The sequence below is a fragment of the Corvus brachyrhynchos genome, unplaced genomic scaffold (assembly GCF_000691975.1).
Source record: "Corvus brachyrhynchos isolate BGI_N302 unplaced genomic scaffold, ASM69197v1 scaffold167, whole genome shotgun sequence".
NCBI classification, from domain to species: domain Eukaryota; kingdom Metazoa; phylum Chordata; class Aves; order Passeriformes; family Corvidae; genus Corvus; species Corvus brachyrhynchos.
This window is the reverse complement of record NW_008239547.1, coordinates 3,023,814-3,050,331: the sequence shown is the minus strand read 5'-3', so window position 1 is coordinate 3,050,331 and position 26,518 is coordinate 3,023,814. Positions and strand designations below refer to the sequence as shown.

General features: G+C 42.2%; 1 protein-coding gene across 1 annotated transcript in view; it reads right to left on the bottom strand.

Annotated features, from left to right (window-relative positions):
- Positions 1-26,518, bottom strand: part of GAD2 (glutamate decarboxylase 2) — a 40,946-nt gene that overhangs the window by 10,615 nt on the left and 3,813 nt on the right. Inside the window, exons 3-9 of the mRNA XM_017741551.1 lie at positions 23,986-24,076; positions 23,039-23,151; positions 19,132-19,247; positions 7,756-7,835; positions 4,550-4,604; positions 2,999-3,115; positions 1,836-1,900 (exon numbers count right to left, since the gene is read on the bottom strand). Of these exons, the coding sequence (XP_017597040.1) occupies positions 1,836-1,900; positions 2,999-3,115; positions 4,550-4,604; positions 7,756-7,835; positions 19,132-19,247; positions 23,039-23,151; positions 23,986-24,076 (637 nt within the window). The remainder of the gene's footprint in view (positions 1-1,835; positions 1,901-2,998; positions 3,116-4,549; positions 4,605-7,755; positions 7,836-19,131; positions 19,248-23,038; positions 23,152-23,985; positions 24,077-26,518) is intronic.

The following is a 26,518-nucleotide window of genomic DNA, read 5'->3' as shown; positions in this document are numbered from 1 at the left end:
GCCCCCAGAAGGATGCCCAGACTCTCTATGGGAGCACTCACTCACTGCACACATGCTTTTCTCACCTGTAGCTGTCAACCCCTGCCTGAGCCTCTGGATGGGGGACACCAAACTGGAACTCCTGATGTTGGCCAGACCTATCTTCTCCATACTGGGGGCTTGTGCTTCCTTCAGGGCGCCTTCGAGCACCTTGATATCTGCCATAGAGGACTGGAGGGCATGGTAAGGACAGTCCTGCAACTCGTCCTGGCTGTGACAGGAGTATTTCTGCTGGACTGTTACCAGAAGGATGTGAATACTCAGAGCACAGTGTGCTGCAGTAAATGTTCCCTTTCCTAACAGCTTCAGTTCTCTTCTACTCAGACCTGTGATGACTCCATTATCTACCATGAAACAGAAAGGTCCATAAAAGGCCTGCTCTAAAGGTTCCTACACTTAAGATCTGGACAAACTGAAATGAGTTGCTGTGTCCAGCAAGCAAAGGAACAGCATTCAAAATAACAAATTTCCTTAATTCACTGCCAAATATATTGAGATCGTGCTTATCAAAGCACTCAATAAAATTCAGTGGAGTTCTGGATCTAAAGCATACTATGTGGAAAATGCTCCAAAGTAAATTTAACCTGAACTTATTCCAGCACAATTTGGGCAGCAATTTGGGAGGCAAACACTTTGTTTCATACTCTGCCATCACAGGCAACAAGGCAGATTCTGCTAACTTACTGGATATTTGGATATATGTCCCTTTAATGTATGGTATGTAAGTCTGGAGTGCTGTAGGCAGTCTTAACTAAATCAAATTTATAAAATCGTTGGCTGCTTTCCAAATTTTGCATGAGAGATGCATGAGAAAAGAGCTGAATCATCAAGGTATCTTCCTAAACTCCAGGATCAGGATGAGGAAGTTGTTTGTAATTTTAATCGGCAAGGAACAGAAATTTGATTTAGTGACAAAGAAGGAGGAAGGGAGTAATGATTTACTCTCAAACATCATGAACTTCAGGAAATACAGAAATGAGAGTGACTCCACCTAGCCAAGTGTACTGCCTCTGGAAAGTGGACTAAATAGGTGACTGGGAAGAATTCAAAACAGGGCAAGCACCTATGAACTTTCTCAAAATACTTTCTGAGCTTCCCTCGTTCATGGCTCACAGAAACCCTGAACAGTCTTTGTCTTTCCTTGAATGTAGATAAATCTTAACATCCTATGGAAAGGATTTCCACGGCTTAACAAAATGATTCTGAGTAACCAGCTGTTTTTAACTTTAAGCTCAGTCCTTCCAGCCTGGACTAGCATCACTTACGTTCATCTGCATTATTGGCAATATTTATGAGCTCAGGACTACAGTCATGTATATATCCAGGCACAGATTTACTGAGAAGACATCAATAACACAGTCTGGAGAGGGCTATTCTCTCCGGAAGTGACAGAGCAGGACATGTCCTAACTGCAGGTCCATCCATGTTTTATACTTAAAACCTCGGCGTACAAGACCTACAAGATTCATTTCTTAAAATGAAATTGCTAATTCATGTTGGATGCTGAATCAAAGAACACTGCAGAAACTACTCTGGACCTCTGAATGTATGGTGGAAGAACAGAGAAACAAGCACAGAATGTCTGCTGTTTATACTCCAAGACGAATTGCCACAATACTGTAGCACAAAGGCAATCAGCAATACTGCTGCAACTGGAAGGACAGTTTATGTGATTTCTCCCTACTGTATCTTGGAGATAACATTGATCCTTAATTTTTACAGGCATTGCTATGGTAATCATAAGTATGTTAAAATGCATTTAATGAATGTCTTTTATTAATACTAATAAATCATACCTTTCGATGCCATTTAACTTCCATTTGTGTTTCCTTGACATCAGGAGCCCACCACCCCATGCTCCCTGGAAGGCAAGACACATTTTCTTAATGAGAGCTCTGCTTTCCTCTGTGATGACATCTGTGCATTCCCATCAGTTTGGGACCCTTTTTATCTTGCTTATGTGGCACATTCCAAAATGACCAAGCAGATGGAGCCTGAGGCATGAGCTGTGCTAACAATTTTCTTCCAGTATCTTAGAAGCAGCGGTTAATAGCCCCTAATCCAGGTGCCCACCCTTACCATCTGCAAACCCCTCACTTGCCCCTCTGACACCAGCACATCGGGTTGCCCATGCTGTAATTAACTACTTGCAGAGCTGCTCCTGGGTCAGCTGCCTTTTCTCTTGTAGTAACAAACCAGGCTGAGATCTCAGCTGCTCTGGGGGATTTTCATCATATTTTGGACCCATTACTGCTTGCCCTCTACTCATTTGCTTTCCTCACAGAGATCTGGTACAAGCAGGCATTTCATGTGACTGAGAAGTATTTAAGGTAAATACAAATTGTTCCTTTGAATTATACTGATTTTGGCTGACACAGTAATGCAAAATCAAGACTCCAAAATCTATGGGAAGTCAATTACCAAGCGTTTTTGGAGAAAGGACTTGCAAAAATGACATAGAAGATTTTCGAGGGCTGAAAGATGATCCTTCAGAAACATTTCTTGGCAAGAGTCTGGATAAAGCTAAGAAGCCAATCTGATAAATTTCCCTAGCACTTGCATTAACCTGATCAGCAATTTGCAGTACTTTATTCCAGACAAATGTAGCCTTTTCCTTATGTATTTATTTTGCAGCTGCTGCGGAAGCTGAGCCAGTACTCAGTACGCTTCTTATGTATTTCTTTACTAATGGCATTTTAAGATAAAGCTGAAAGCCAAAAGCACTCAAACTAGGTCATCTTAAATGCCCCAGTTGCTACAAGTACAACTACAGTCACAGCTCCCAAAATATCCCTCTGACCTAAGCCTTTCAGAGGAGTGGGAAGTCAGTGCTTGGATGTTAAGACTTAATTTCAGGAACTAAATACAATGGGTTTTGTACAAGATTATACCCTTCAAAATGAATAAGTTAATGCTAATACACCTTGTAATCCAGCCCTCCATGTGTGATCGAACTTACATCCACATGCATCCAGATTTTGTATTTCTTGCAGATGTCTGCAATAGCTATGAGAGGATCAAATGCCCCATACACTGTTGTCCCAGCTGTGGCACTCACCAGAAAAGGAACAAATCCCTGCAAGAAAGCAGAGAGATGTTATACCTGTTCAGAGTACTGCAGCCCCCTCATCCTGCAGGAGCCTCAGCTCCCCTTGTGGTGCCCCCACAGTGACCCCACAAGCGTCTCCCAGAGGACATCCCTGCTATTTTACACTGGTTTTCTCTAAGTTTAGATGCCAGGGATATTATAGTTTCTACCTTAAGGTGGCAGCAAACTTCCAAACCAGCATCCTCCATTTATTAGAATGCATGAGACAGGTAAAGGCTCAACAGAACAATTCTCCTTCACACCACCTGCCTGAAACAAAAAAGTCTGCACTGCAGGATGTCACATAAACAAACCTCAACCAGGCACCATGGTGAGACAAGCATTTCTTCTGGACCATGCCCTGAGCTGCATTGCAATTACCCCAGTGAGTGTCTGGACATGCGGTGCCTGCCCCAGTTCTGTCAGTGGGAACACCTTGTCTGAGGGTGTCTCCTGGGGCAGTGGTCAGGGAAGGTGTGGGGCTTGCCTCCAGCCCCATCCCTCATGCAGAGCAGGGAGACAGCTCTTTGAAGGTAAAACCAGCAGCCTTCACAGAGAATCTCTTGGATTCCCTCTGCTAAATGCTGTGCCTCACAGTAGAGCACTCACCAGCCATCACTTCTGCACTATGAGGTCTGGGGTCTGCGAAAATTTATACCAGCGTTTCATTTAAATTTCATTTGTAGTTACATTGATTTCATAAGGAGTACTTAGAGGTCAAGAGTAGCTACTTTTTTTTGCAGAACTGGGGGTTCAAACCATCAAAAAAGTCCAAACTTCCTTCTGCAACAGTCAGTAGATTTGAGTGGCACTCTAATGTCATTTTGCCTCATTTTTTTATATCCTGTATTGCTTTTCTTGGAAAAAAATGTGCTTTTAATGAAGATTTGTGCTATTAATCAGCTTTGACTGCTGTGTGTCTAGTGACTATAAATGTTGAAAAGTGCAGGGCTGAGTTCACTGCATACTTTAAACTGATGTTTTAATTCTAGCTTCTATTAGTGAACACATACAAAAGTGTGTGCATTTTTAGAGATATGTGGATTTTAGTTTACCTTCCACTGATTTGGTGAGTCTGTGAGAAGTATTTTCAATCCATTAGAATACAACAAATTCCCCAAAATGATTACACTGGTTTTGACAATATTCAGCTGAGGAACTGCATCATAGGCTGACGAGGAGGAGGATGTTATGCAGAAAAACATATAAAAAGAAAGCCAAATAGCTCATGGATATTATAAAGTAGCTCTAAACCTATTTTCTCAGCAACTCTTGCCTCAGTAATTGGCAGGCTACATTTCTGAGAAATAAATCAAGCTTAATGGGCAAGGCTGTGTTGTTTTACCAAGGAAAGCAAATGACTGGCTTTACCATTCTTTGTGTTTTTTTCTTCTTTGGAAGCAGAAAAGCTGGTAAACTTACTTTTTGTTTGGCTTCAACAATTCTTCTTTCAAGGTCTGATGGGATCATTTTCCCTCTGGAGCAAGAGAGAGTGATATCAGTAACTTGATCTTGAAATCAACTTTTGCTGTTACTTCTTCATTTAATAGGAAACCCAGAAGGTGCAAAGTGACTTTTTTGCCCAAGAGTTATGCTTCATTGAAGAGCACAGAAAGACTCTGTCCATTAGGCTGAGTTGACTAATTATTTAGTCAATATATTTGCAACAATATGGTGATGGTAACTGAGAGAAAGTATCTCATGGACACCCCATTAAAGACTGATGCTGTGCCGTGGAGCCTCTTGGTCCTGTTTGCAGTTACAGTCCTGGGAATAAGCTTCAGGTTCCCAGGGAGAGGCTCAGTCCAGCCTCCCAGGAAGTTTGCTGGTTGCCAAACGCCATGGTCCTCTCTCAGCAGGCACAGAAAATGCCAGCTGAGCTGCATGGCCTTGAGCAGTGCAACTCAGCTGTGCTGTCAGCAGCTGTCTCTGCGTTCCCTTCCCAGGGACGAACTCGTTTCAAAGTGACTTTTCCATGGTTTAGTGAGTAACATGTTTGCATTTGCTTGAAGCAGGGTGTGAGAAGCTGCCAGTCTAGACTCGCTATATTCACTGTCAGGCTCTCAGACTGTATTTGCAACACTGCTGGTATGAACCACCTACTTCAGATTCAGACTCAGTTGTGTAAGGCTTGAAGGCTAATTTAGAAATCCTGTAAATTAACTAGGTGCAAGATAAAACAGTGCTGATACTGAATATCGAGACTAAGGTTTTCTTTGCTTTAGACACAAGCAAGTCTATAAAAGAAGAGGCAGTATGAATACCATCAATACAAACATGGTAGATTCCCATATTAGAGAACTAAAGTCTTCACTGGCTTTAAATGTTGTACATTTAGACTGATACAAATTTTTAAAGACTTTTCCAGATTTTTTCTTTCACTAGGCCCTCACCTCCTGCTGCTATAAAAAAAGAACAACCTTTATTAAAGTTCAAAATGAAGTTACATGGAACCTAAAAAACCCATTAGTTTTAGTTTCATTTTGCATAAAAACACTTGAACTGTTTTCATGGCATTTGGATGCATGTCCTTCCTTTTAATGATTAATTTATTGTAATAAGATGCTGCTGGCTTTTTAAGTTTTCATCCTTACATATCTTACAATAAGATGGTAATAATGTCAGTAGAAATGGGTTTGTACTGCTGACTTTTTTGGCAAAATCTCTCCCACATATTCAAAACAATGAAATACTGAAAGAATAACTAAAAATAAAAAGCTCTACAAATCTAAAAATTGGCCCTGATTTTTCTTGCAGAAGTGCAAGGAATGTCTAAAGAGTATTCAGCTCCTTGTGAGTTCCTCCCAGACACATGTACATGTTCAGAGAAAAGCAGTAGTAGTCTTATCCTCAAAAAGTGTTCCTGGGATTGTTAGATGAATAAAGAAAATAAAACCATGTCAAAGGAGGGCAATGGGTTCCTCCTCATCTAAACATAATTTTGATGATGGTCTTTAATAGTTTCTGATTTAGTGAGCTTATGCATAGAAACATGCACAGAACTGGGCAGATGCTTTCACTGCCCAAATTCTATTACCAAAGAAAGTGATTATCCAGCCCCTGGTCACATCAAGTAGATGCAGGGATTTATGGCCAGGAGAGTCAGTACCCAAGCAGTGTCAAGGTTTACCAGCTAAACCAGGTAAACTTGCAGGTGTGGGTCAGAATGGGTAAGAGCTAAACCAGGTAAACTTGGCAGGTGTGGGTCAGAATGGGTAAGAGCCACTAGGAAGTATGCTTGGTCATACTGAAAACGTCAAAAAGGTATCCAGGTGCTCCTTCACCCTTCCACAGGCCCACATCTTCACAGACGGTCTTCTCAACCACACCAGCCCCCATCCTGTGCAAACAATTTGCTCTGTCCCTGTGGTGTCAGTGAGCCACACAGTAATCCTGCTGTTTACTTCAGCGTGGGCAGGCTAACCATGGTCTTCACAGAAAATCATCACGCTGAATTCACACAAGAAGAAAAGGAAGACATGACTTTATTGATCCACATCCATCCTTAGTGAATAGAAACAACTGGGGATTTATTTTGATGTGTATTGGTTGTTTTGACGTCATTAAATCCCCTTCAAGGTGTGTTCAGTCTTTTGTTAATAAAGAGACAATAAGACCATAAGTCAATATGAGGCGCTGTGATTAGAACTGTAAATTGCTTACTTGATGCTTGTTTTTTAATGTGGGAGCAGGGCAGTTTGATGAAAGACCTTCCATTTCTGCTAGAGACATAATTAATTCAACACCTTGTAACAATGAGGGACTCAAATAGCATTTTCTATTGAAAAGACTCTCAGAATCCATAAGAACTGTTCTATTTTGTCCCACAGAAGGTGTTTTCCCTAAAATTGAAAATTTTTATCAGAACATGTTGATTTTGTTAATATATTTTGCTTTCTCAAAATGGGTTTTCACAGAGAATCAGAACCTTTTATTTGGCTGGGTTAAGCAAGAAGTTATCTACCACCCTTTTTTTGGAGCCTGTGTGACCTGCAGATTAGCGGCCTCCTTTGCTGTTGGTTTCCAGGGACCATCATCCTCCTCAGCCTATGCTTCCCACAATGCTGCCAAAATCCTTCTCTTTACGTCCTATCACAAACATGTCTGTATCAAGGGCACAGAGGGAAATGTAATCCAGCTGAGAGAGATGGGGGGGGCACGAAGTAACAGAATTACATTAGCAAATGCTCCTAAATATTTTATTCCTATGGAAGGCCCACTTCAGCTCATTTTAATGGATCAAAATGTGAGAGTCTGATTTGACCAAAACAAGCTTCCTCCTGGTTTCTTAGCACAAAATGTAAAGAATGATGTTAGTTTGATATCCTGTTTGATATCAAATGAAAGAAATGAAAGAAAAAAAAAAGAAAGAAAAAAAAATATCAGAAACCTCTGAGGAAAGGAACTTTTAAGATTTTTTATGAACTCCAAAAATGGATCCATAAAGAAGCTACTAACAGAGACAGTTCCTCAAGTGAGAAAAATTAGTGTAGAGCAGCTGAAGATGGCAGTGTTATGACAAATTATACCAACTGCTGACCAGATCCTACATGTTGTCTCTGAGCTGAGCACCTGGTGATCCTCTCTTATGCACCACAAAAAGAGTTGTATTTGACATCTTTACTTACCTTTCATCGCATCTAATCAAAATCACACTATCTGTACCAATACCCAAGGCCGCAGCTCCTTTCTTCACAGAAAAGTGACTCTGAAAAAATACATTTATTATTATTTATTGGTTTTATTATTTCTTATCTAATTTAATATAAAACACTACCCTCTTGCAAGCCTTTCAGCAAGAAGTCCCACAAGGCAGTAATTCCATTCAGAGCCCTTTTGGAAATTGATCACTGTAATTTGAGGCTTCAAAGCCAGTCACTACCATGAACTGGAGAAACAGCAATCACTCTAATCTGGGTTTACTCCTGGAATATTACATACACAATTGTGGTCGATGCTGGACCCTGATGCATACCTGCAGCTTCTATTGCTTGTACATATTCAGCTATGAGCTTGAGTTACTGAAACAAAACAGTCTTCCCTAGAGAAGTCATTTAGTTTGTGATGTCCAGAGTCATGTGCTACAATGTATCTTCTGCCCAAATAATATACTGAGAGAAATTAAGATAGGAAGCCTAATTGTGATCTCATGCCAGTGAAAGCCAGTAATAACTCCTACTAATAAACAGAGCTACTGAAGTTTAAGATCAGAATAGGGCTATTATTATTATTATAGTAAGATTATTAGTTAATCTGTGTGTACAAAATAAAATGTGGAAGTTACATACTGGAGTGCAAGTCGGCCTAATTTTCTCTCGCTCATAGGACTTAGCTCCCGAGTCAGTATTGATTTACAATTCTAAATTAAATCCCAGTGATTATGATAATGCAAAAGTTTTATATCAAATTATAGCCCCAAGAATCTGATTTTGTATTAACTCAAACCGAGCTGTTAACAATATTGTCCGAAGTAATTTTAACTACAGATTATTAAACATTAAAAAAATGGAAATTCTTTAGGTATACTACAGTACCATTAGCTTAGGATGTAACACTATAAAAAAGATCCAGAAGATAAAAATCTAGCAAGCCTTTTTAAGTGTCCAGAGTATTAAAGAAGAAAGGAAGGCCTAGTTTGCAGAAGATCACAAAGCAGAAAAGTAATCACTATTGCTTTGCCAAGGGAGTACTTGCAAGTAGCAGAGAGCTATAAGGAAAGAGACTGGCACAGCAGTGCCACACAGTTACACACATGGGCTTCCCTTAAAGGCCATGAGGGCACAGATTCACCACATAAGAAAGGCCTCTATACATAATGAACTCTTTGAAAATTACAGGCCAACTTAATGAAAGAGGAAGAAGAGTAGAAGAACTGCAACATGTATGTCCAGCTTAAGAAGCAAAAAACCTCTGTGTTTTAAAAATTGCTCAGGGAGGAGTTTTCATTGAGTCTTGACTGCTATGGTTAAGATTGCTATGGTTAAGAGTTTCTAGTACAAATTCCTTTTTTTATACACCTGTGTCTCACCATTTTGGCTGAAATTCTTGAAGTTTTCATGATGTCTGCTGACTTTTTCAATAGCCAGATATTTCGAAGAATTTTAGATTGCTCTTGAGTCATGTTTCACTGATGATATATGGACAATTTGAAAATACTTGCTCAAGTAAATATTTTTCATACTACATTTATTTTTTAAATGCACTAGGTTGGTACAGCTTTTCCCTGTGGGATATGGCTGTAGGGTACCAACAACGTGTATTGAGCAGCCACTGAACAAGTTGCCTGGATGTAAAATCAGTTTTTGAAGTCCTAGTACAGCAAACCACCCCAGTCCCTGAACTAAGCACACTCTGAAATGTAAGCATACACACAGTGGACTGACTCTCGCATAAACTGATGATAAATGAAATGCATATTCATCACTTAGATGAGCTACAGGGGATTTGTGCCTGTGTTTTAAGTGTTCTGCTGTCCTAGACTGGGTTCCTTGCAGCTAGCCTAACCAAGATGACGCCATAAAGTAGGCTTCCTCTGTGTTCTGGGGGAAACAGGCATCTCCAAGCAAGGATTCATCCAGTGTAAAGGGTGCTGGTTTGGAGTGGGTGCTGAATGACCTCAGGAGAAGAAGTTTCTACCCCTTCTCTCTGAACAAAGTCCTGTGATAGCTGCTGTGAGAATGGGAAGGGTACAGCATCTGCAGCCACCAGCACTCTGGACACTGCAGATGTTTAACACCCTGACACTGTCCAGCCTATTAAAGCCACTGGTCACTGGTATGTTCATCTCAGAGTGGGAGTTTGCTCTGTTGTTTTTCTAGCTGGGAGTCACAAGGTGCTAGGAAGTACTTAGACTCTGAACATCACAGCTCAGCCATCACACTGACATTTTTCATGGCATGTTATTTACTTCCCAAAACTGAATTTTTGACCACACGCACTTCCATGAGTTTCATCAGCTTCACTAAATTCGGTGGACTTTTCCCCAGCACAAACGCACTGTAGATGAATGCTTCGATCATGACCAATCCACAAACCTCTAAACATGGAAGATACAAAAGTCTGTTCCCAGCCCTGTGGGCGTCCCTGAGCCCTATGGGGCAGCAGTGCAACTTCGTGAGAGTGGGGAGAAAAAGAGGCCATGAAATGGCTATTGGCAGGAGGAGGTTTATAAAAAATTCTCAAGTTTAGAAAGTATCTTGGAACTTCGCAAAAATTCAAAACAGAGCAAAAATATTGCCAGCATGACAGTTCACTGATATGCTATATGATGATAGAATTGAATTCATGTACTTTAAAAAATGTAACCTGTTTTTTGTTAATGTATTACACAAACTGATGTACACATACTGGGCAGTGTAAATATATAAATACAGGTAGAGATTTAGGAATGAAGAGTCACAGATATATTTCACTGGGGTTTGAGTCAATGACATTACATTACAGTAGTTTTGCTCCCTACTCCACACTAGTTAAAAAAGATTTATTATTGCAATTTGTTTTTCTACTAGAAAACAGAACTATTCAAAGTGCCTTAAAGAGAAAAGACAGATTTAAATGATCTACTGTGAGGAAGAAAATTAAGCCCATGTGCTTAAAGGCATCTACTGGAATATGGCCAAGCTCAGCTGCCTTGCTAAGAAGTCTCATGGCACTGCTAAAAGAGCACTGGGGAAAAAAAATCAATGTAGTGCTGATAGCTCAGTTGCTTGAAGGCTTTTTACAGGCTGAAGGGAATTCAGTGGTCAGGAACCAAAACTGGTTTAGGGATAAACTGGGAAGAAATACAGGAGTCTGTGCACAGAAGGGCAAATGCAATTACAATTTCTAAACAAACTCTGAATATGAAATGGCTCGATCTGTGTATACAGTCACAGATATATGACTGCTGTTATGTTTTCATGTTTCAGGGCAACACCACAGGAATTAATCCAAGTGCTCGAGAGGCTCTGAAAGACCCAGGGTGAAAGCAAAATAGAAAAAAATACAGTTGTAGGAGCAAAGAAAACTTTCACAATGATAAATATTAAACTTTGGTTTAATATTCCCGTGATGGTGCTGAAAATTTGGTTGCCTGTGTAATATAATGGTAAACACAGAAAACTATAAAGGTCAAACAGATGAAAAGGTTTGCAGAAATAAACCTGATCAGACAGAACTATTTACAGATGATTTAACTGGGCTAACAAGGAAGGACATTAAATGTGACCTCTTTGCAAATACCAGGGCTACAGACTTTTCAGCCACACCAAGAAGGCAGCTTGAACACCATCTTTCACAGCACAGCTGTTTAAGAGTTATGTGGATCTGAAGTCTTATGCTGGGAGAACCAGGGAACAAAGGGAGGACAGGCACAGACTGCCTGATGCCAGTCCTGAAGGAAAAGCCAGACTTGAAGATGCTGGAAGGTCTGGAGTTTCACCACTGTCCTGGGCTTGCCAGAGAGAGGAGGATGCATAGGTGGGAATGGGCTGTCACTTCAGCTGCCTGGCTTCCTCCCTCCCTCTCTTCCTGCACTGCAAAGGGTGCATGGAAGACTGCAAACACACCCCCAGTAGAGAGGAACCTGATTTCCCTATGGAAAGAAATGTGGTAAAACTTAGCGGTGAAGGAGAAGTTACGGATATTAGTGACTAAGAGCATATTAATGGCCAGAAAAAAAGACCAACCTGGTGATTCTGAGCCAGGGGAATTTTCCCTTTATCTGTAATTTCAAATGCTGTTAGGTATAGGTTTGTTCCCCAGATAGCCATTTTTACATGGTTAGCTTTGTAAGGTAGAGACAGCGTAAATGTACTACAAGTGCAATAATGAATAGGCCCTCTGAAAAATGGAAGAATTAGAATAATTAAAAATGTTATGATCTGAAAAGCACGGCATTGTTATCTAAAGTGCTTCAATATACAGATGCTTCTATTTTTATAGCTTGCCTAATTACTTGCTCATCATCTGGCATGGTTGAAGCTGTCAGGAAAAACCATCCTAATGCCATGAGCCCCATAGGGCATGGCTGTTTTTTCAGATTGCTGTTTCTGCTAGCTTACATAAATCCAGAGTGACACGAGCTTTGTGGAGGTGGCTTATCAGTAACCAGTTCCCAAATGCTGAGCAAGCTAAGCTGTCCTGCAGTTGAGTTGAACCTCCCCCGAGGTCTGTCACTGGCAGCCTGGTGCCCAACAGATCTGGACCCCCAGCCTCACCCCATCATCTATTCACCAGCAAAGAAGGTGAACACACTTTCCTCTTCACCTCTCCTGGGCTTTAAGCATTGTGGAATCCCTGGATGTGTAGGTTGGGCTACTTCTCTCTTAATAATCTAAAAATGTGTGGCTGGTCCAGGCTTGCTGTTTGGGCTCCCTCAAAAGCGGGGAAGAAAAGGTACCTCCAGAAGGCACTACATCTCTAAGGCTTTGGCACCTGTTCTAAACTTAAGATGAATTGTCTTCTGCCGATCTTCCTCTATTTATTGGCTGTAAAAAGTGTATAGACTCAGATTAAATGTTTACACTTAAGGTGATTAACGTTAAGCAACATGAATTCTATCTTTATCATCTAATTTCAAGCTACAGCTTCTCCTTCAATTACCTACAAGAAGAGCATAGTGTGTCCTATCCAAATTTTAAATTCACTGTAATGAGAGCTATATTTGCTGTGGTTTCATTTACCTACTACTATTCAGTTTTTAGAATTATTTGTTTGTAGCAGGAGAGAAATGAGGATATTAATGTTTCTGAACATACTAGTATATACAACTTTGGCATTTTTGAAACACACAACTTCATGCTGTTTTTCTAATCGGCAAGACTCATTCGTTTTGTTTTGCAGTGTTTTATGTGGTAAGAAATGTTGCACTGAGTTCAGGAGGATACTGTGGCAGTGTAAAAGCAACAAGATATTGACCAGATGAAGGGTTAGACCCAAATGATGCACTTCTCCTTAAAGACAGACTGCCCTAGAGCACTACTTTCTGGAAAATGGTTTTACTTTGATTTGAATGGTGCTACTTGACTTAAGTTGTTCCCCAAATAAGACCAAATTTTCACTGTTTCTCCCTGGCTTCAAATACAAAAAAAAAAAATTTCTAGTTATTATGCAATAAGTAATGCAAAGAAAAAAAAATGTGAATCCATCAGTTTCATTTTAAGTTTCCTTAGTTGGAAACAAATCTAATTCCTACTTACTCTGTATGCCCAGAGTGTAACTTACAGCTTTGTAATCTATGCTACCAAATAGAAAACAGGACTTCCAGGCTCCTCAAATCTTTCTCTGGAAGCAGCACCACACACAACACCCATTGGACTGCTTCTTGCAGGGGGCAGTTCTGCAAAGTGTCTCTTAAATTGCAGGGACGGAGGGCAACACTATGTATCATGGAAATGGTAGACTTGGTTCTACACAGAAACCAATCCAAAACCTTCCATAGCCTGTGTGAAATGGCCTAGCAAGCTACAGACATGGAACTCACTTTTAAATTTCCTTCTGCATCAACACTAAGAAGCTTCATGGTAGGTTTCTGAAACTGTTCAGATAAAAACTTCGCAAAGCCACTCTTCTCCCACAGATACTGGAATAGTTTGACACATCCCCTGCAACTAATGGGACTTATCCACACGGGGAAAGCAGCATGCAAGAAGCTGAAGAGGTGATTTATTGCTAACTGCCTCCTCTGATCTAGCTTCTGTGTGGATGCTGAGAGCACTATTGCTGGGAGGGTGCTTCCCTACCTCCCCAGACATCCCCTGTGCTCACCCAGAGGATGAGGTCCCTCCAAGTGTGTGTGTTCAGCTGTCTACAAAGCTGATACCTGGAGAGCAGGTACCAGCTGGTACATGCCAGAGCCGCACTCCTAGTGAAGTCTCCAGCAGCAGCTACTTCAACACAAGAGCAGTGCAGATGGGGGGATGACAAGGGCAAGGAGAGCCTCTTCTATGTCCTCTGTGGTTTCTAACTGGGTGAAGAGGTCCCTTATTGTCCGATTGGACTCAATCACCTGCCAGTTCTTACTCTGCATTTCCTTTTCCAAATCTATGATAAGGAATAGTGTTGCTACTCCCTTGCTGAGCACCTGACAAAATGTTCCTTCCTAGGGGGCTTCTAGATGAGTGGGAAAGTAAGAAAGCTGTTGTGGACTACGTGAGAACAGTCTTGCTGGGTTGGAGAACAGAAAAGATGAAAACATTTCTAGATCTTTCCAATTTTAATTCTTTTTTCATTCTCTGAACTGTGGATTGAGCCCACACAGTCCCTAATTAATCATCAAGTCCACAGAAATTCTGCAAGTCTCTTTAAGCTATTTTCCTACTATCACTTAAAAGGCCAAAAAGCTGTTTTGTAACTTGAACCCTCTCTACAGCTAAACTTCTCCTCTGCACACTTTTTCTCCTCAGGGCAGCATGACTCTGCCCTTTTGCCTGCTAGGTGTAATCCCTGCTCCATATTATTCCCAGCTGCTACTGGATACTCTTTAAGACAGTGCTGGTTGGGCAGGTCAAAATCACAACAGGGAATGGGTTAAAATTTAACAGGTCTTGCCTCATAGATAAATGGAACAACTAAAATATTCTGAGAAGGCAGCTATCCCTTTCAGCAGCTTTATCCATGCTGAAAAAGGGATGGACTCCTCTGAACAATTACAGCAGCCTAAAGCTGATATACTGGAACACAGGAGGAGGCCTTCACTTCAGATTTTTCATTGTGTTTGAAATGATAGACTGAAATAGGTTTTTACAACTGACATCCATCACTATTTCCCCTCTGAATCAAGGTCTCTTGCATCATCTTGCATCATGTGCAGTCCAGAACAGCTGCCATGAAGGACATCACTGCTCCTGCACCAGTGCAAATGAAAGAAGACTGATGATATCCTGATGAACACAGAGGACTGAATTAAATCCTGAGTCCAAGTGCATCTCAGTGAAATTAAACCTGTGGAAGACCGACCCAAGTAGTTGCAGGGTACTTCACCATCACTGGTGAAACAGAATCAAACAGAAGCAGAGTGTGCTAAGTTGTGGCTTGGAGAAGATTTGCTGGCTGGGAACATGCACAGTTGGAACAGTCATATAACCCATTTTAGGCACCAAACGTAGGTTGCATATGTAAGCAGGCTCTTTATGGTCAGTGCACAGAAGTAGGTGAATCCCTCCCAAAGGTGATTAAGAACATTTAAATTAAGGAATATTTAGGTTCCTAATTTGGATGGTCTGAGTTTCTCTCCAGAGGTGCTTCTCTTCACTGGTTGTGCAGAGAGCGAGGATCCTAATTTTGAAACATGATGCATTTCTAAATTAGGGAGTTAATTACTTAAAAGCTGTGAATTACTCCTCCCTTTCCTTCTCCCCCACTGGCAGCTGAACCTATCATGGCATCAGACTGAGTCCAGATTCTGACTACAGCAATAGTGGTGGCAACTGTGACACAACTTCATTCATTTATAGAGAAGGAAGCTCTAGACTGGTAGTAATGAAAATAGTCTCATCTGGGATGCTGAAATTCTTGGCTGAGAATTGCTGATATTGAAATCTCTGCATCTGACTGAAAATTTCAAAATCAAAATCTCCGAGTTTCTAAATATATACAGTTACTTTAAACTTTGTTTACTATCACACCATGTGTGCAGAACATGGGGAAATGATACTATGGATCTGCTGCTCCAGCTGGACCCCTACAAATTTATGGGGCCTGATCCCTACAAATCTATTGGGCCTGAATTCTTAAAGAGCTGGCTGAAGTCATCATGAAGCCTCTCTCACTGATTTTTGAGTGGTCTTGGGAATCCAGAGAGGTTGCAGCTGACTGGAAGCTGAGGAATGTCATCCCAATTTCCAAGAAGGAGGACTGTGGAAACTACAGGTCTATTAGTTTCACTTCAGTACCTAGTAAATTCACAGAAAAGATTATTTTGGGAAGTACTGAAACACAACACCTGGAGGACAAGGCAGTAATTGGTCACAGCCAGCATGGCTTCATGAGGAGAAAAGCCCTGCTTGTCAAACCTGATTTCCTTCTACAGGGTAGAAGGGTAACCCACCGAGCTGATCTAGGAAAGCCTAGGATGTAACCTTTTTGGACTTCAGCAAAGTTTTTGATACCGTGTCTCACAGTGTCCTTCTGGACAAAGCATCCGGCTCACAGCTGGATAACCCTGTTACATGATGGGTGAGCAACTGATCAGGGGTCAGGCACTAAGAGTTACACTGAATGGGGTGACAGGGCTCCATCCTCTGCCCTGCACTCTTCAACAACTTCATTAATGACTTGGACCCAGGACTGGAAGGGATACTAGGTAAGTTTGCTGATGACACTAAACTGGGGAGTGCTATTGACTCCCTCAAGGGCAGAGAGGTCCTGCAGAGAGACCACAACCATTCAGAGAGCTGGGAAATCACCAACCATATAAAGATTGACAGGGACAAGCTCAGTATTCTGCACCTGGGATGGGGCAACCCTGGTTATGTGCATAGACTGGGGACTGTAGGGAAGTGCCATGGAAAGGGACCTGGGGGTCCTGGTCCATGGCAGGTTGAACATGAGCCAGCAGTGCCCTGGCAGCCAGGAGGGCCAAGTGTGTCCTGGGGGGCATCAGGCACAGCATCACCAGCCGGGCAAGGGAGGGGATTGTCCCACTCTGCTCTGGGATGCCCTCTCCTTGGATTTTATGTGCAGTTCTGGGTGCCAAAATACAAAAAAGACATTGAGCTGTTAGAGAGTGTCCAAAGAAGGCCCCCAAGGATGGTGAACGGTCTGGAGGGGAAGCCGTGTGAGGAGTGGCCGAGGCCTCTTGGTTTGTCCAGCCTGGAGAAGAGGAGACTGAGGCGAGACTTCACTGTAACCTTCAACAACCTCATAAGGGGAGGCAGAGGGGCAGGTACCAAACTCTTCACTCTTGTGATCAGTGACAGGACATGAGGGAGAGCACGAAGCTGAGTGAAGGGAGGCTTAAGTTGGATATCTGGAAAAGGTTCTTCACCCAGAAAGTGGCTGAGCACTGGAACAGCTCTCCAGGAAAATGGTCACAGCACCAAGCCTGACAGAGTTCAAGAAACTTTTGGACAATGCTCTCAGGCACATGGTGTGATTCTTGGGGTGTCCTGCCCAGGGTCAGGAGCTGGACTTGATGATCCTGATGGGTCCCTTCCAACTCAGAGTGTTCTATGATTCTAAGATTCTACTGTCTGCTTGTTCCATGGCCACTATCTTACAAGAGTATCCAATTGTGCAGAGAGAAACCTCAGTCAGGCCGAGGAGTCTAAAAGTAGGTACATCATCAGCATGATGTGATAATGAAACAAATGACATTTGCATATCTTAAGTGTCTGTTCAGGTCCTGCATGACACTTCCTATCTTAAAAAGGATTGTACTTCTAAGCCTCCGTAATTACTGTAACAGCTTCTGCTGTTTTGAGGGTTAAACCATGATCCCATATCTTTTGGGTAACTAAGGGTTAAAGGGTCCTGTCTTCACACACAGTGTGGTTTCTTAACTTCTCTACAAGATGGGAACATACTTTATAAAAAGCTTGATTGAGGAAGGAACAAAACTACAATTTCAAGATGCTTTTAAAAGGTAATGGATTTCAGATGCTGTCCTATGAATTCTCTAGTATATTTGATTTTTGAATGTTTAATTTGCTAAGGGAACTTCTTCTTCCTTGGCATGAAAACACAATTATTAAAGCTCATTTCATTATTTCAAGACTGATAGCACAATTTGGGTCATTGTTTAACACTCCATCACTATGAAAACAATGAAATTCTCTAATGATTAATAGGATTTGTTACTTTAAATAATCATGCTGAAACTTATTTGCCCGACTTAGGCTTGCCACTTCCATATGAATAAGGTATCCCTAGCTGTGCATCCAGCTTTGGAAAGTTGCTACTCATCCATAGACTGTCCTCTTTAACTGCTATGGGGACAAATATTCTGCAATGTGGAGCCCACAGCTGTGTATCGCATCTCATCCCTTCCTGCTCCTATGAAAAGCATCCTCAGAGAGATTTCCTCCTGCACGTTTCTGATGAATTTTTAGGGTATTTTGTTCTTCATACTTGTATAGAATGGAAACACATTCTATGGTAAGTCTAAAAAGGCACCAGGAGGACATGGTTACCTAACGTGGACAGTATCCTGCTGAGCTTCGGCCACGAATGAGTCCTTTCTGGCTGAGCCCACACAGCTGAAGAGAAATCTAGAAGTGGACAATGAAGCCTGAAAACAGCTCACAGCCCCTTCTGGGGATAACCCTTCCTCTTTCCTTTCCTCCTGCACCCACATTCTCCACTTCAAGCTACAAGGAGTTTTAAATGGTCATAAAGCCAAAAACAACCCCTGCAGTAGAGACTTCTGTATGGTACAAAGAGCAAAGAACTCTCTCATGAGGACTACTCCTGTTTCTCTTGTGCCCACGTCCCCTCGCCTCTGGTACTGCCAGGTCCTGGCGGTGTCTGTGATGAACCCCCATGTGCTGAAGCTTTTGCTAACAGGCAGAAACTCACAGTGAAGCCCAGTTGCCCAACAAATATTGCAGCTGCTCTGCTGCACACACACACAGCACTGCCATACCACTGTCTTCATGTATGTTATCACCTTCTCATTAAATAACAGCAGGATTGGTTTCAGATGGAAAGATTTTGACTCAAAAGGATTTTCTGCTGCCCCAGAGTGACCCAAACAGATGACATTCCTCACAGAAAGTGCTGAAGCCCAATGATGAGCTGTCCTCGTTTGATGTGGTTCTTACCACTCACATCTACACTTATATGGACACAAGTGAGAGCAAAGAAATGGCAGTGGTTTGTAGAGACTGCTCCCCCTGGATTTCAGCCACAGAGAAGTGCAGAGGTCATCCATCTACATGTCAAAAAGCCAGACTCTTCCCATGCTTTTATTCCCAGTGAAGGAATAACAGAAATGAAGACAGTTGACAAACTGCTGTTCAGCTATTTTCTTCATCATAAATTCATACAAGCAGATGTAACAGATAGGAAAAAACAGAAAAACATACGTGTTCTGATGTGAAGGCAACCAGTCTGGGAATAGCTGCCATTCCTTTTTCTTTAACTTCTGGGAACATCTTGAAACGTGCAATCAACATAGCATACATGTTAGATATGGCACCACCTGGAGTCCACAGTAATATACTGTTACTTTTTCTATTCATTGTAATATCATTTCAGAACAAACAAGTCTTGCTATAGTTCTTCTAACTGTAATGCAAATGTCTCTGCCTCGTGGCAGAAACACAGATTCTTCTTCCTGATGCTCCTCACAGCTGGGCTGTGTAATAACAGGATCTACCACACACAAATAGCAACTTACGCAAAAAGTACCACTGCAGAAAATGACTGGGGCTTCCTTTCACCCTCACTCTACCTACCATCCTTCCTTCAGCCCCCGGTCTTAGCTTTCCATATACCATCAACACATAATCCCCACTCTATTCCACCTCCTAAGCAGATGTCCCCACAAGGCAACTTCCTAAGGGATTTTCAAGTGCCACCTAATTTGTGCTCTCCTCTCCTAAATCAGGGTGGTGTTTCATTCCCCAGCTTTGAGCAAACCCACCCACTGAGACCCAACAGCCACTATCTTCTGGATAACTGGAGTGGGAGGAGGAAAGAGAAAGGGAAAAGGGTCATTCTAGCAAATACTTTTCATTTTAATTGTCCTCTGATGGGAACAAGGGGAAAAGGTTAAATGTCCCTAACACTAACCTTAACTCCACTGGCATACCTTGACTTAAAATAGCCATTTCAAGATGGATATTTTACCCAATTCAAGATGGGTATCAGATCGACAGCTCTGCAGTGGTCTGTTTTTCCTTTCTGAGATTTTTACAAACAGTCTCTGTGTCTACAGTGGAACAATGTTTGGCTTTATATTACTGCTGCATGAGCACTTCGGGAATATAATGCAGTACCTGAGGCAGAGGCTGAGAACTTCTACGTTTTTATGCACAAAAACACGTACACGGACAGACGTATACATGAAATCCATCAGGTTTATCCTGTGTGTATATATATATACACACAGAGAGATTGATTACATATTAATGTTTATGCACACATATTTATATAAAGCAAAGGTTTTAAATGAACAGGTCAAAATGCTGCTTGCCACTAAGGTAGAGTTCAACTATTGCAACATTCATCCATCTAAAAATGGAGTGAAGAGCACAAGATGTGCACCTCCAGAGGATAGTTCAGCTCATCCTATGGCAGCTGTTTGTGGTAGGTGGGACTTGCCCTGCAGATGCAGCTGCCCCTCTCCCTCAAATATATGGGAGCTGGTGTAACTAGCCCAGGATAGACACCCAATGCTTGGACAGCCAAAGTGAGATAAGATAAAATCTACCTTTTGAGAAGATGAAGGAAGCACTCTTGGGTATCTGTGCTGGCAAATTTAACACTGTTTTGACGTTTTAAAGATTTGGTTTAATCTCACTGGAGATAAATATACTGTTCCACAGCCCACACAGGCTGTGCCCTTCATTTCTAATCAGTATCCTAGCTCTGCTCTTGCAGTGAGGTTGCCCTGCTCTGGGCTTTCCCTGACCTCACTGGCCCTCCTGTGAATCCAAAGGAAAATGCCACAGAAGAATGGCATTGCTGGCATACGGGTCAGTACAGATTGGGCTTTTTCTTCCCCTTTCAACTGTCTTGAGAGATATGAATGTATTTCTACACCTCTATTCAGAAATGACAAAACAAGAAATGGAGAGATTAAGTGGAAATGCTCAGGTACCTGTCCCTAAAAAGTGCATGCAACATTGCAAAAATGCATGAAATCATGCAACTGCTGCTATTGATGATTTAGGTGACTGAACCAAGTTGAAGTAATTTGGCCTATTTTGTCCAAAGTCATTGGCTCAGCGTCAAAAGAATCAAGACTGAAATGTTAAGTTTCAATACCAGGCTTTCCTATTAGTATTTATTGCTCAGTAATTTAACCTCAAGTTTATTCATAAGCCTGCATTCTGGTTTTAATTTTGTAGTTGTGTTCACATCTGCAGTTAATTGCAGGTAACAAAACACACCTACAGAATTTGGAGAAAATAATCAGGCTTTTACGCTTTACATGTATTGATACCGTATATTTCATTCCAGAGAATGCAGAAAGAAAGAACCTTTCCTTTGCAATAGTAAGGTCTTGGCTAAAGCCATGACAGATCGGATTGAGAAGACACCACAGAAATTCTTTTGATTATTTCCTAAAAAAGCAGAACCTGCATACTGAGTATTGCTGCCTTGAGAGAGTAAATTAGAAAGATGCACTTTGCGCAAACCAGAAATTGCAGAGAAAGAAAGAATCAGAGGGGGCGGCCCTGCAAATGCCAGCGCAGGTACATGCCTGCCAGAGAGCCTGTCCCCACGCAGGTTTCAGCTTGATGAAGTGAGCCCTGACACACCAGCAACACCCTGGCCCAGTGCCAGGCAGCGCCTTTTGCAGCCCCAGCAGAGCAAGCAGTTCCTCCTGAGGCATATACCTTTCCTGACTCACACTATCTCTACCTGAGTTTGCCAGACTCCGGCAGATCTGGTGTACACACTGAGCCTTTCACCCAGCCTGCTGCCGTGCCCAGCTCTGCCCTCCAGGGCTGGCTGGGCAGCATTACTATTGCTCTTCTCTCACCCTGCAGGCCCCTGACCAGCCCAGTGGGAAGGTGAGGAACCAAGACCAGCTGTACTGTGTCAGGTCAGGGTTAGTAACCAACCACTGTTCATTTTCCAGAAGCTTTCACTTTGGTCCTGAGCTCGTGATACACATTTAGACACCTGGTGTGATGGAGGCCAAGGTTTTCAGGGGGATGTCTAAGCACCACAGCAAAAGCTGTCAGAGCTTTTGCTCTCAGTACTTTTTAAGTAAGAACTCATCAAAAAGCAGTGTCAGTTCTTCTCATCTATTTCATCTGTGGAAAGGGCCAGAATAAAACTCCCCCACCACTTCCCACATGTGCATTCAGATGTGAGAAGCTGAAGATGATCCTTGCCTGACCTTCATGGCTTCAAAGAGCTGAATGTCCTGGGCTGCTATCAGTGAAGCCTTTCCTCTACTCGACAGTGCACTCTTTCTCTCTCCATTAGGTCAACTAACTTCTCTTCCAGAAAGGCTCCTTCTGCAACAGTTAACAGTCTGTTCTCTTTTGACAAGCCATGATATTATACCCAATGTAAATTCTTTCAGTATTTTGCAATTTAGTGAGATAGGCCAAAATTTTTGGGCAATGAAATAACAGAGTCAGAGAAGAAGTGACAAAGAGTATAAACCAAAAGACTAAGTGGAATGATTAAAAAAATAAAAAAGTCTTAAGAATGTGTGTCAGTGATTTCTCTACACTAACTTTTTTGCCTTATTGACTTGCCCTGAAGGAAACAAGTTTCTAAGCCTTTAAGCACTCAGATTAACTAGCCACCCAAGTACCCCACTGAGCTAAACAGGTCAGCTTCACATGGAAAGCTAACAGCATGCTCTAATGCTGGCAGGGTCTTACTGACTCCACTACAACTGCTGGAAGGGATGGTACGTCTTTCCCTGTTTGCTCCAGTTTCCCCTGCGGTGATGGAGAGCTTTGTTGTGCTTCTTCCCTCCATTATTAATACAATAGTCTTTCTATTTCATGTAATCCATAAAAAGTGGGGGCAAAGCAAAACTGCAAGGCAAATGTCTCCTCTCATTATGTTTCCTATGTGCCAATACAGCTGCTCATCATGCAGTGCAATTTGCTCAAACAGACCCTCATAATCACATCCCTGAAATTCATAAACATGCAATACTTTATCTCAAAGAGGCCACTGGTGTTTACTAGCAAGCGTCCTCTCAAACATGCATATTTAATTATATTTACTCTTTAGCTACAGGGGATGTCATATACCACAATCTGAAAAATAGAGAAAGCTTGAAATGTCATGTACCAGGTGAAAATATCCCATCGCCACAGCCCCCTGGCCAGCCAACCATCTCTCTCATTTTCCTTAGTGTGACATATTCCAAAAGTACAAACACTGGAGCAATTTCATAGGTGAACCTGAAATGTAGTAATGTCCATATTTAATACTTTCGTCTAGAACACCAACACATCTTTTTCCAATATTACATTACATTATAGCCACAATATTCTTTATCTTATACTGGGTAGATTTCTGTTTCACAATACTTTCCACAGTCTTCCTTCTGATTTGACATCAAATGTCTAGAAGGAGAAATACAGAGAGCGCTTGAGAATATATTTCCACCCACTCCAGTGAAAAAAATCTTGCCCACCTCTCCCAGGTTCAAGGCTTTGCCCTTTATCCAAGAGACCTGGGTAGAGGCAGCCCTTTGCCTAGCACAAACCCATCTGCATGTCCAGAGGCACATGTCAGCAGTCCTACTCATAAAAACCAGACAGTGTGTGAAGCAAAGCAAGTACACAAAAATGCTTCCTAATCCCAAAGTGAAAAAACCCCACACTTTAAGTTCTGCGTCTCTTTCTTAGAGAGAGCAATGGCTTTGCCTGCTCTGGTATGGATTGTACATAAGCCCTCTACATGAATGCAACTGTTCACTTAGCACGCCTTTCATTTTACATATTTATGCATGCAAAATGCTAAACTGTATATATTTTTTGTGTGCTTTTGGGAGGTAGCAAAATCAATATCTTATCAGTATGATGAAATTTTATAAAAGACAGCCTACAGGACAATGTTGAAAGTCTTCCTGTAAAAAACTGTTGTAATAATTTAAAAAGCAGATAATTTTTTCCCCAGCAATTTTAACATACAATTATTCTTTCACTCAGATACAGCAACTAGTATTTTAGAGTATAACAGTGAAACTATATTAAATATCTATAGATTAAATTAAAAAATCTTCTACTTACATATTAGTATTTGCTGCTGATGTCAGCCAGTCTGCCGCCAATCCAACCATGTCCAATCCAGTTGAAAGTTGATTAAAATATCTAGGGTGCCCTGCATAAGATGGAAAATGTTATCAAAAGGCTGATGATTCTGAATGAAACTATTCAGTGCTGAACAGTATATTTACCTCCATATTTCTATGGAGAAGGAAGCGCTTTTAAGGTATGAAACAAAGCAAACAGCAGTAAATATATTTCTTGAAAAAGGCAAGATAATTTCTCTTCTTTCTCATTCCAAACTCAGTAAAATCAGAGTAATTACATTCAATGCGGAATAATGAATTCCAACACTCCCTATTATCCTTTCAATATGCCTTGAAAATTAGCACATTGCTGCCTCACAAAAATAGCTGTTTGCTCCCGTTAGTGTGTCACATGTTGTCACGGGCTATGGTTTTGCCTGACTAGGTTTGAAAGGCATGCATGAGACGCCATCTGAAGAGCTTGCCAGGACATATAACGTCAGTGATGAATGGCCAATGATTGTAACAGACGGGGCGAAATGAGAAAATGGAGTATTTTGGTGACTGCTTTGCACATGACTCAATGGCTGATGATTGTACAAAGATGGCAGGGAAGGTGGTGGTCCTTGTCATTTCTTCACCGTCAGAGTGCAATTACAAATATCCTGGCTACTTACAATTGTGATTTTAATCAAATGCCATGAAAACCAGCACTGCTGCCCCAGCAGAATGATGCACAGGACTATATTCAGTGAGCTGATAGTCGATTCACTTGGTTAATCTAATTGGCCCCCATTTTTTTTTCTAAAATCCTCCTAGAGATTTTCCTTAAAAATGTGCCTAGAGCCATTAAGCACAGGAAGAATTAAAATTCCATTTTTACTAGTTGCTTCCCACAAGTAAGTGGCATAATTACTGGTACAAATTATGGATGGTCCACAATTACTTAAATGCCGTCCAACTCGAAGGCAGCCTCTGCTTGGAAAACACCTGTCCTGACCCTTAGACAATGTTCTGTTATTGCCATCAGAGAAAACAAAAGATAGAGCAAGATGATTGAGGAAATGCAGACCCAGCACTGAGAGAAAACTTATCTTTGGTCTCCTGTGGCCTCTTATCAGGCATAGACACATGGCTGGCAGAGCAGCATGGGGAATTGCTCCCCAGCTCCCATCCTGCAGCACACAAAGGCAGAGTAATCAGGCTGAGCAGACAGACCAGAGCTGAGGATATGAGGCAGGGGACACACGTGCAAATTCCACCTCCCTCTGCCCTTAGCCTAAGACCAGCCCCATGCTATTGCTATCCAGCCTGATAGCATTTTGCACTGAGCTCCCCCCTCTCAGTGACAGAAACTCCCACCTTGCCCTTGTCTGTGCTGCCAAACACAGGCAGCCAAAGCCCCTGAGCACCGACGAATGATGCTGAGATCCAGCAGAACAAAATGGATCTTGCTCCCTGCTCTTCACACTCTTGAGTGGGGTTGGTGGACCTGAGACACATGTGCACCCCGTCACCACCACAACAGCCTCAGCGATCCTGTTCCAGAGGCTCTGCCTGAAGAGAACTGCACCTCCCCTGACAGAGGGATTTTGAAAGAGATTTCCACATTTATACCTTAGGTTCCATATCACAGCTGGATCCCAAATTTCACCTGAAAGTAACAGAAAATTAGGAGCTAAAAGCCTTTAGTGGATCTGGGCTACAGGAAAGCTCAAAGAAGTTACAAAAACTCCTGTTTTGGAAATAAATCCACACTGAAAAGCTGGGGAATAGCAGAATTTGTATCTGCAGCTGCAGTGTCTCAGCGGTTCTCTGTCAGCCACATACCCAGCCCTAGGCGACAGCCCTGTTGTCGCTGCTTGTTGTTTTAAGCAAACCTCCCAGCACACCACCTACTTTGGGAGCCGCCGTAGGAACAGGGCCGGGCGCACGCGGGGGTCGGGCAGCCGTACCCTGGAGCGAGTGAGGTGGAGGGAGCAGTGCTGCATCGAGAGATGTCAGGCCAGAGGGAGCAGGAGCTGCTACTGCTGGGAGAGCCCCGAGCACCCACACCTGTGACACAGCCCTTCCACGTCGTGCCCTTCCCTTCCCTTCCGCAGCACGGCTGTAACGCAGAAGGGCAGGGAACGTACTGCCCCAACCTGACCCCTGCCTCAGCTGCAGGGGTTTGTCTGTCCATGTGACACTTCAATACGTGAGCGAGCTCTCTTCCGTTGGCTAGATGGCCATAGAAAACTGAGCCTTTGCTTAAAATACAGGCTCCACTGGCCAGGTAAGAAGAGCCTGTGAGAGGTGCTAAAAAATCACTACCCGGGTGCCTCTGCCTGAAATACACATCCTTTGTTGAGGTCGTTCCTGAACAAAGAGGTACTGGAAAAGAGACTGTGACAGGGTGAAGAATGCGGGGAGAGGTGAAAATAGATTATTACTTAATGGTTTGTTTAGTAATACACGGTGTATTCACAGACATCCCAGAGTAAATCAGGAAATGATGGCCAAGAACCAGGGCCAAGGCACAGGGACGCCCG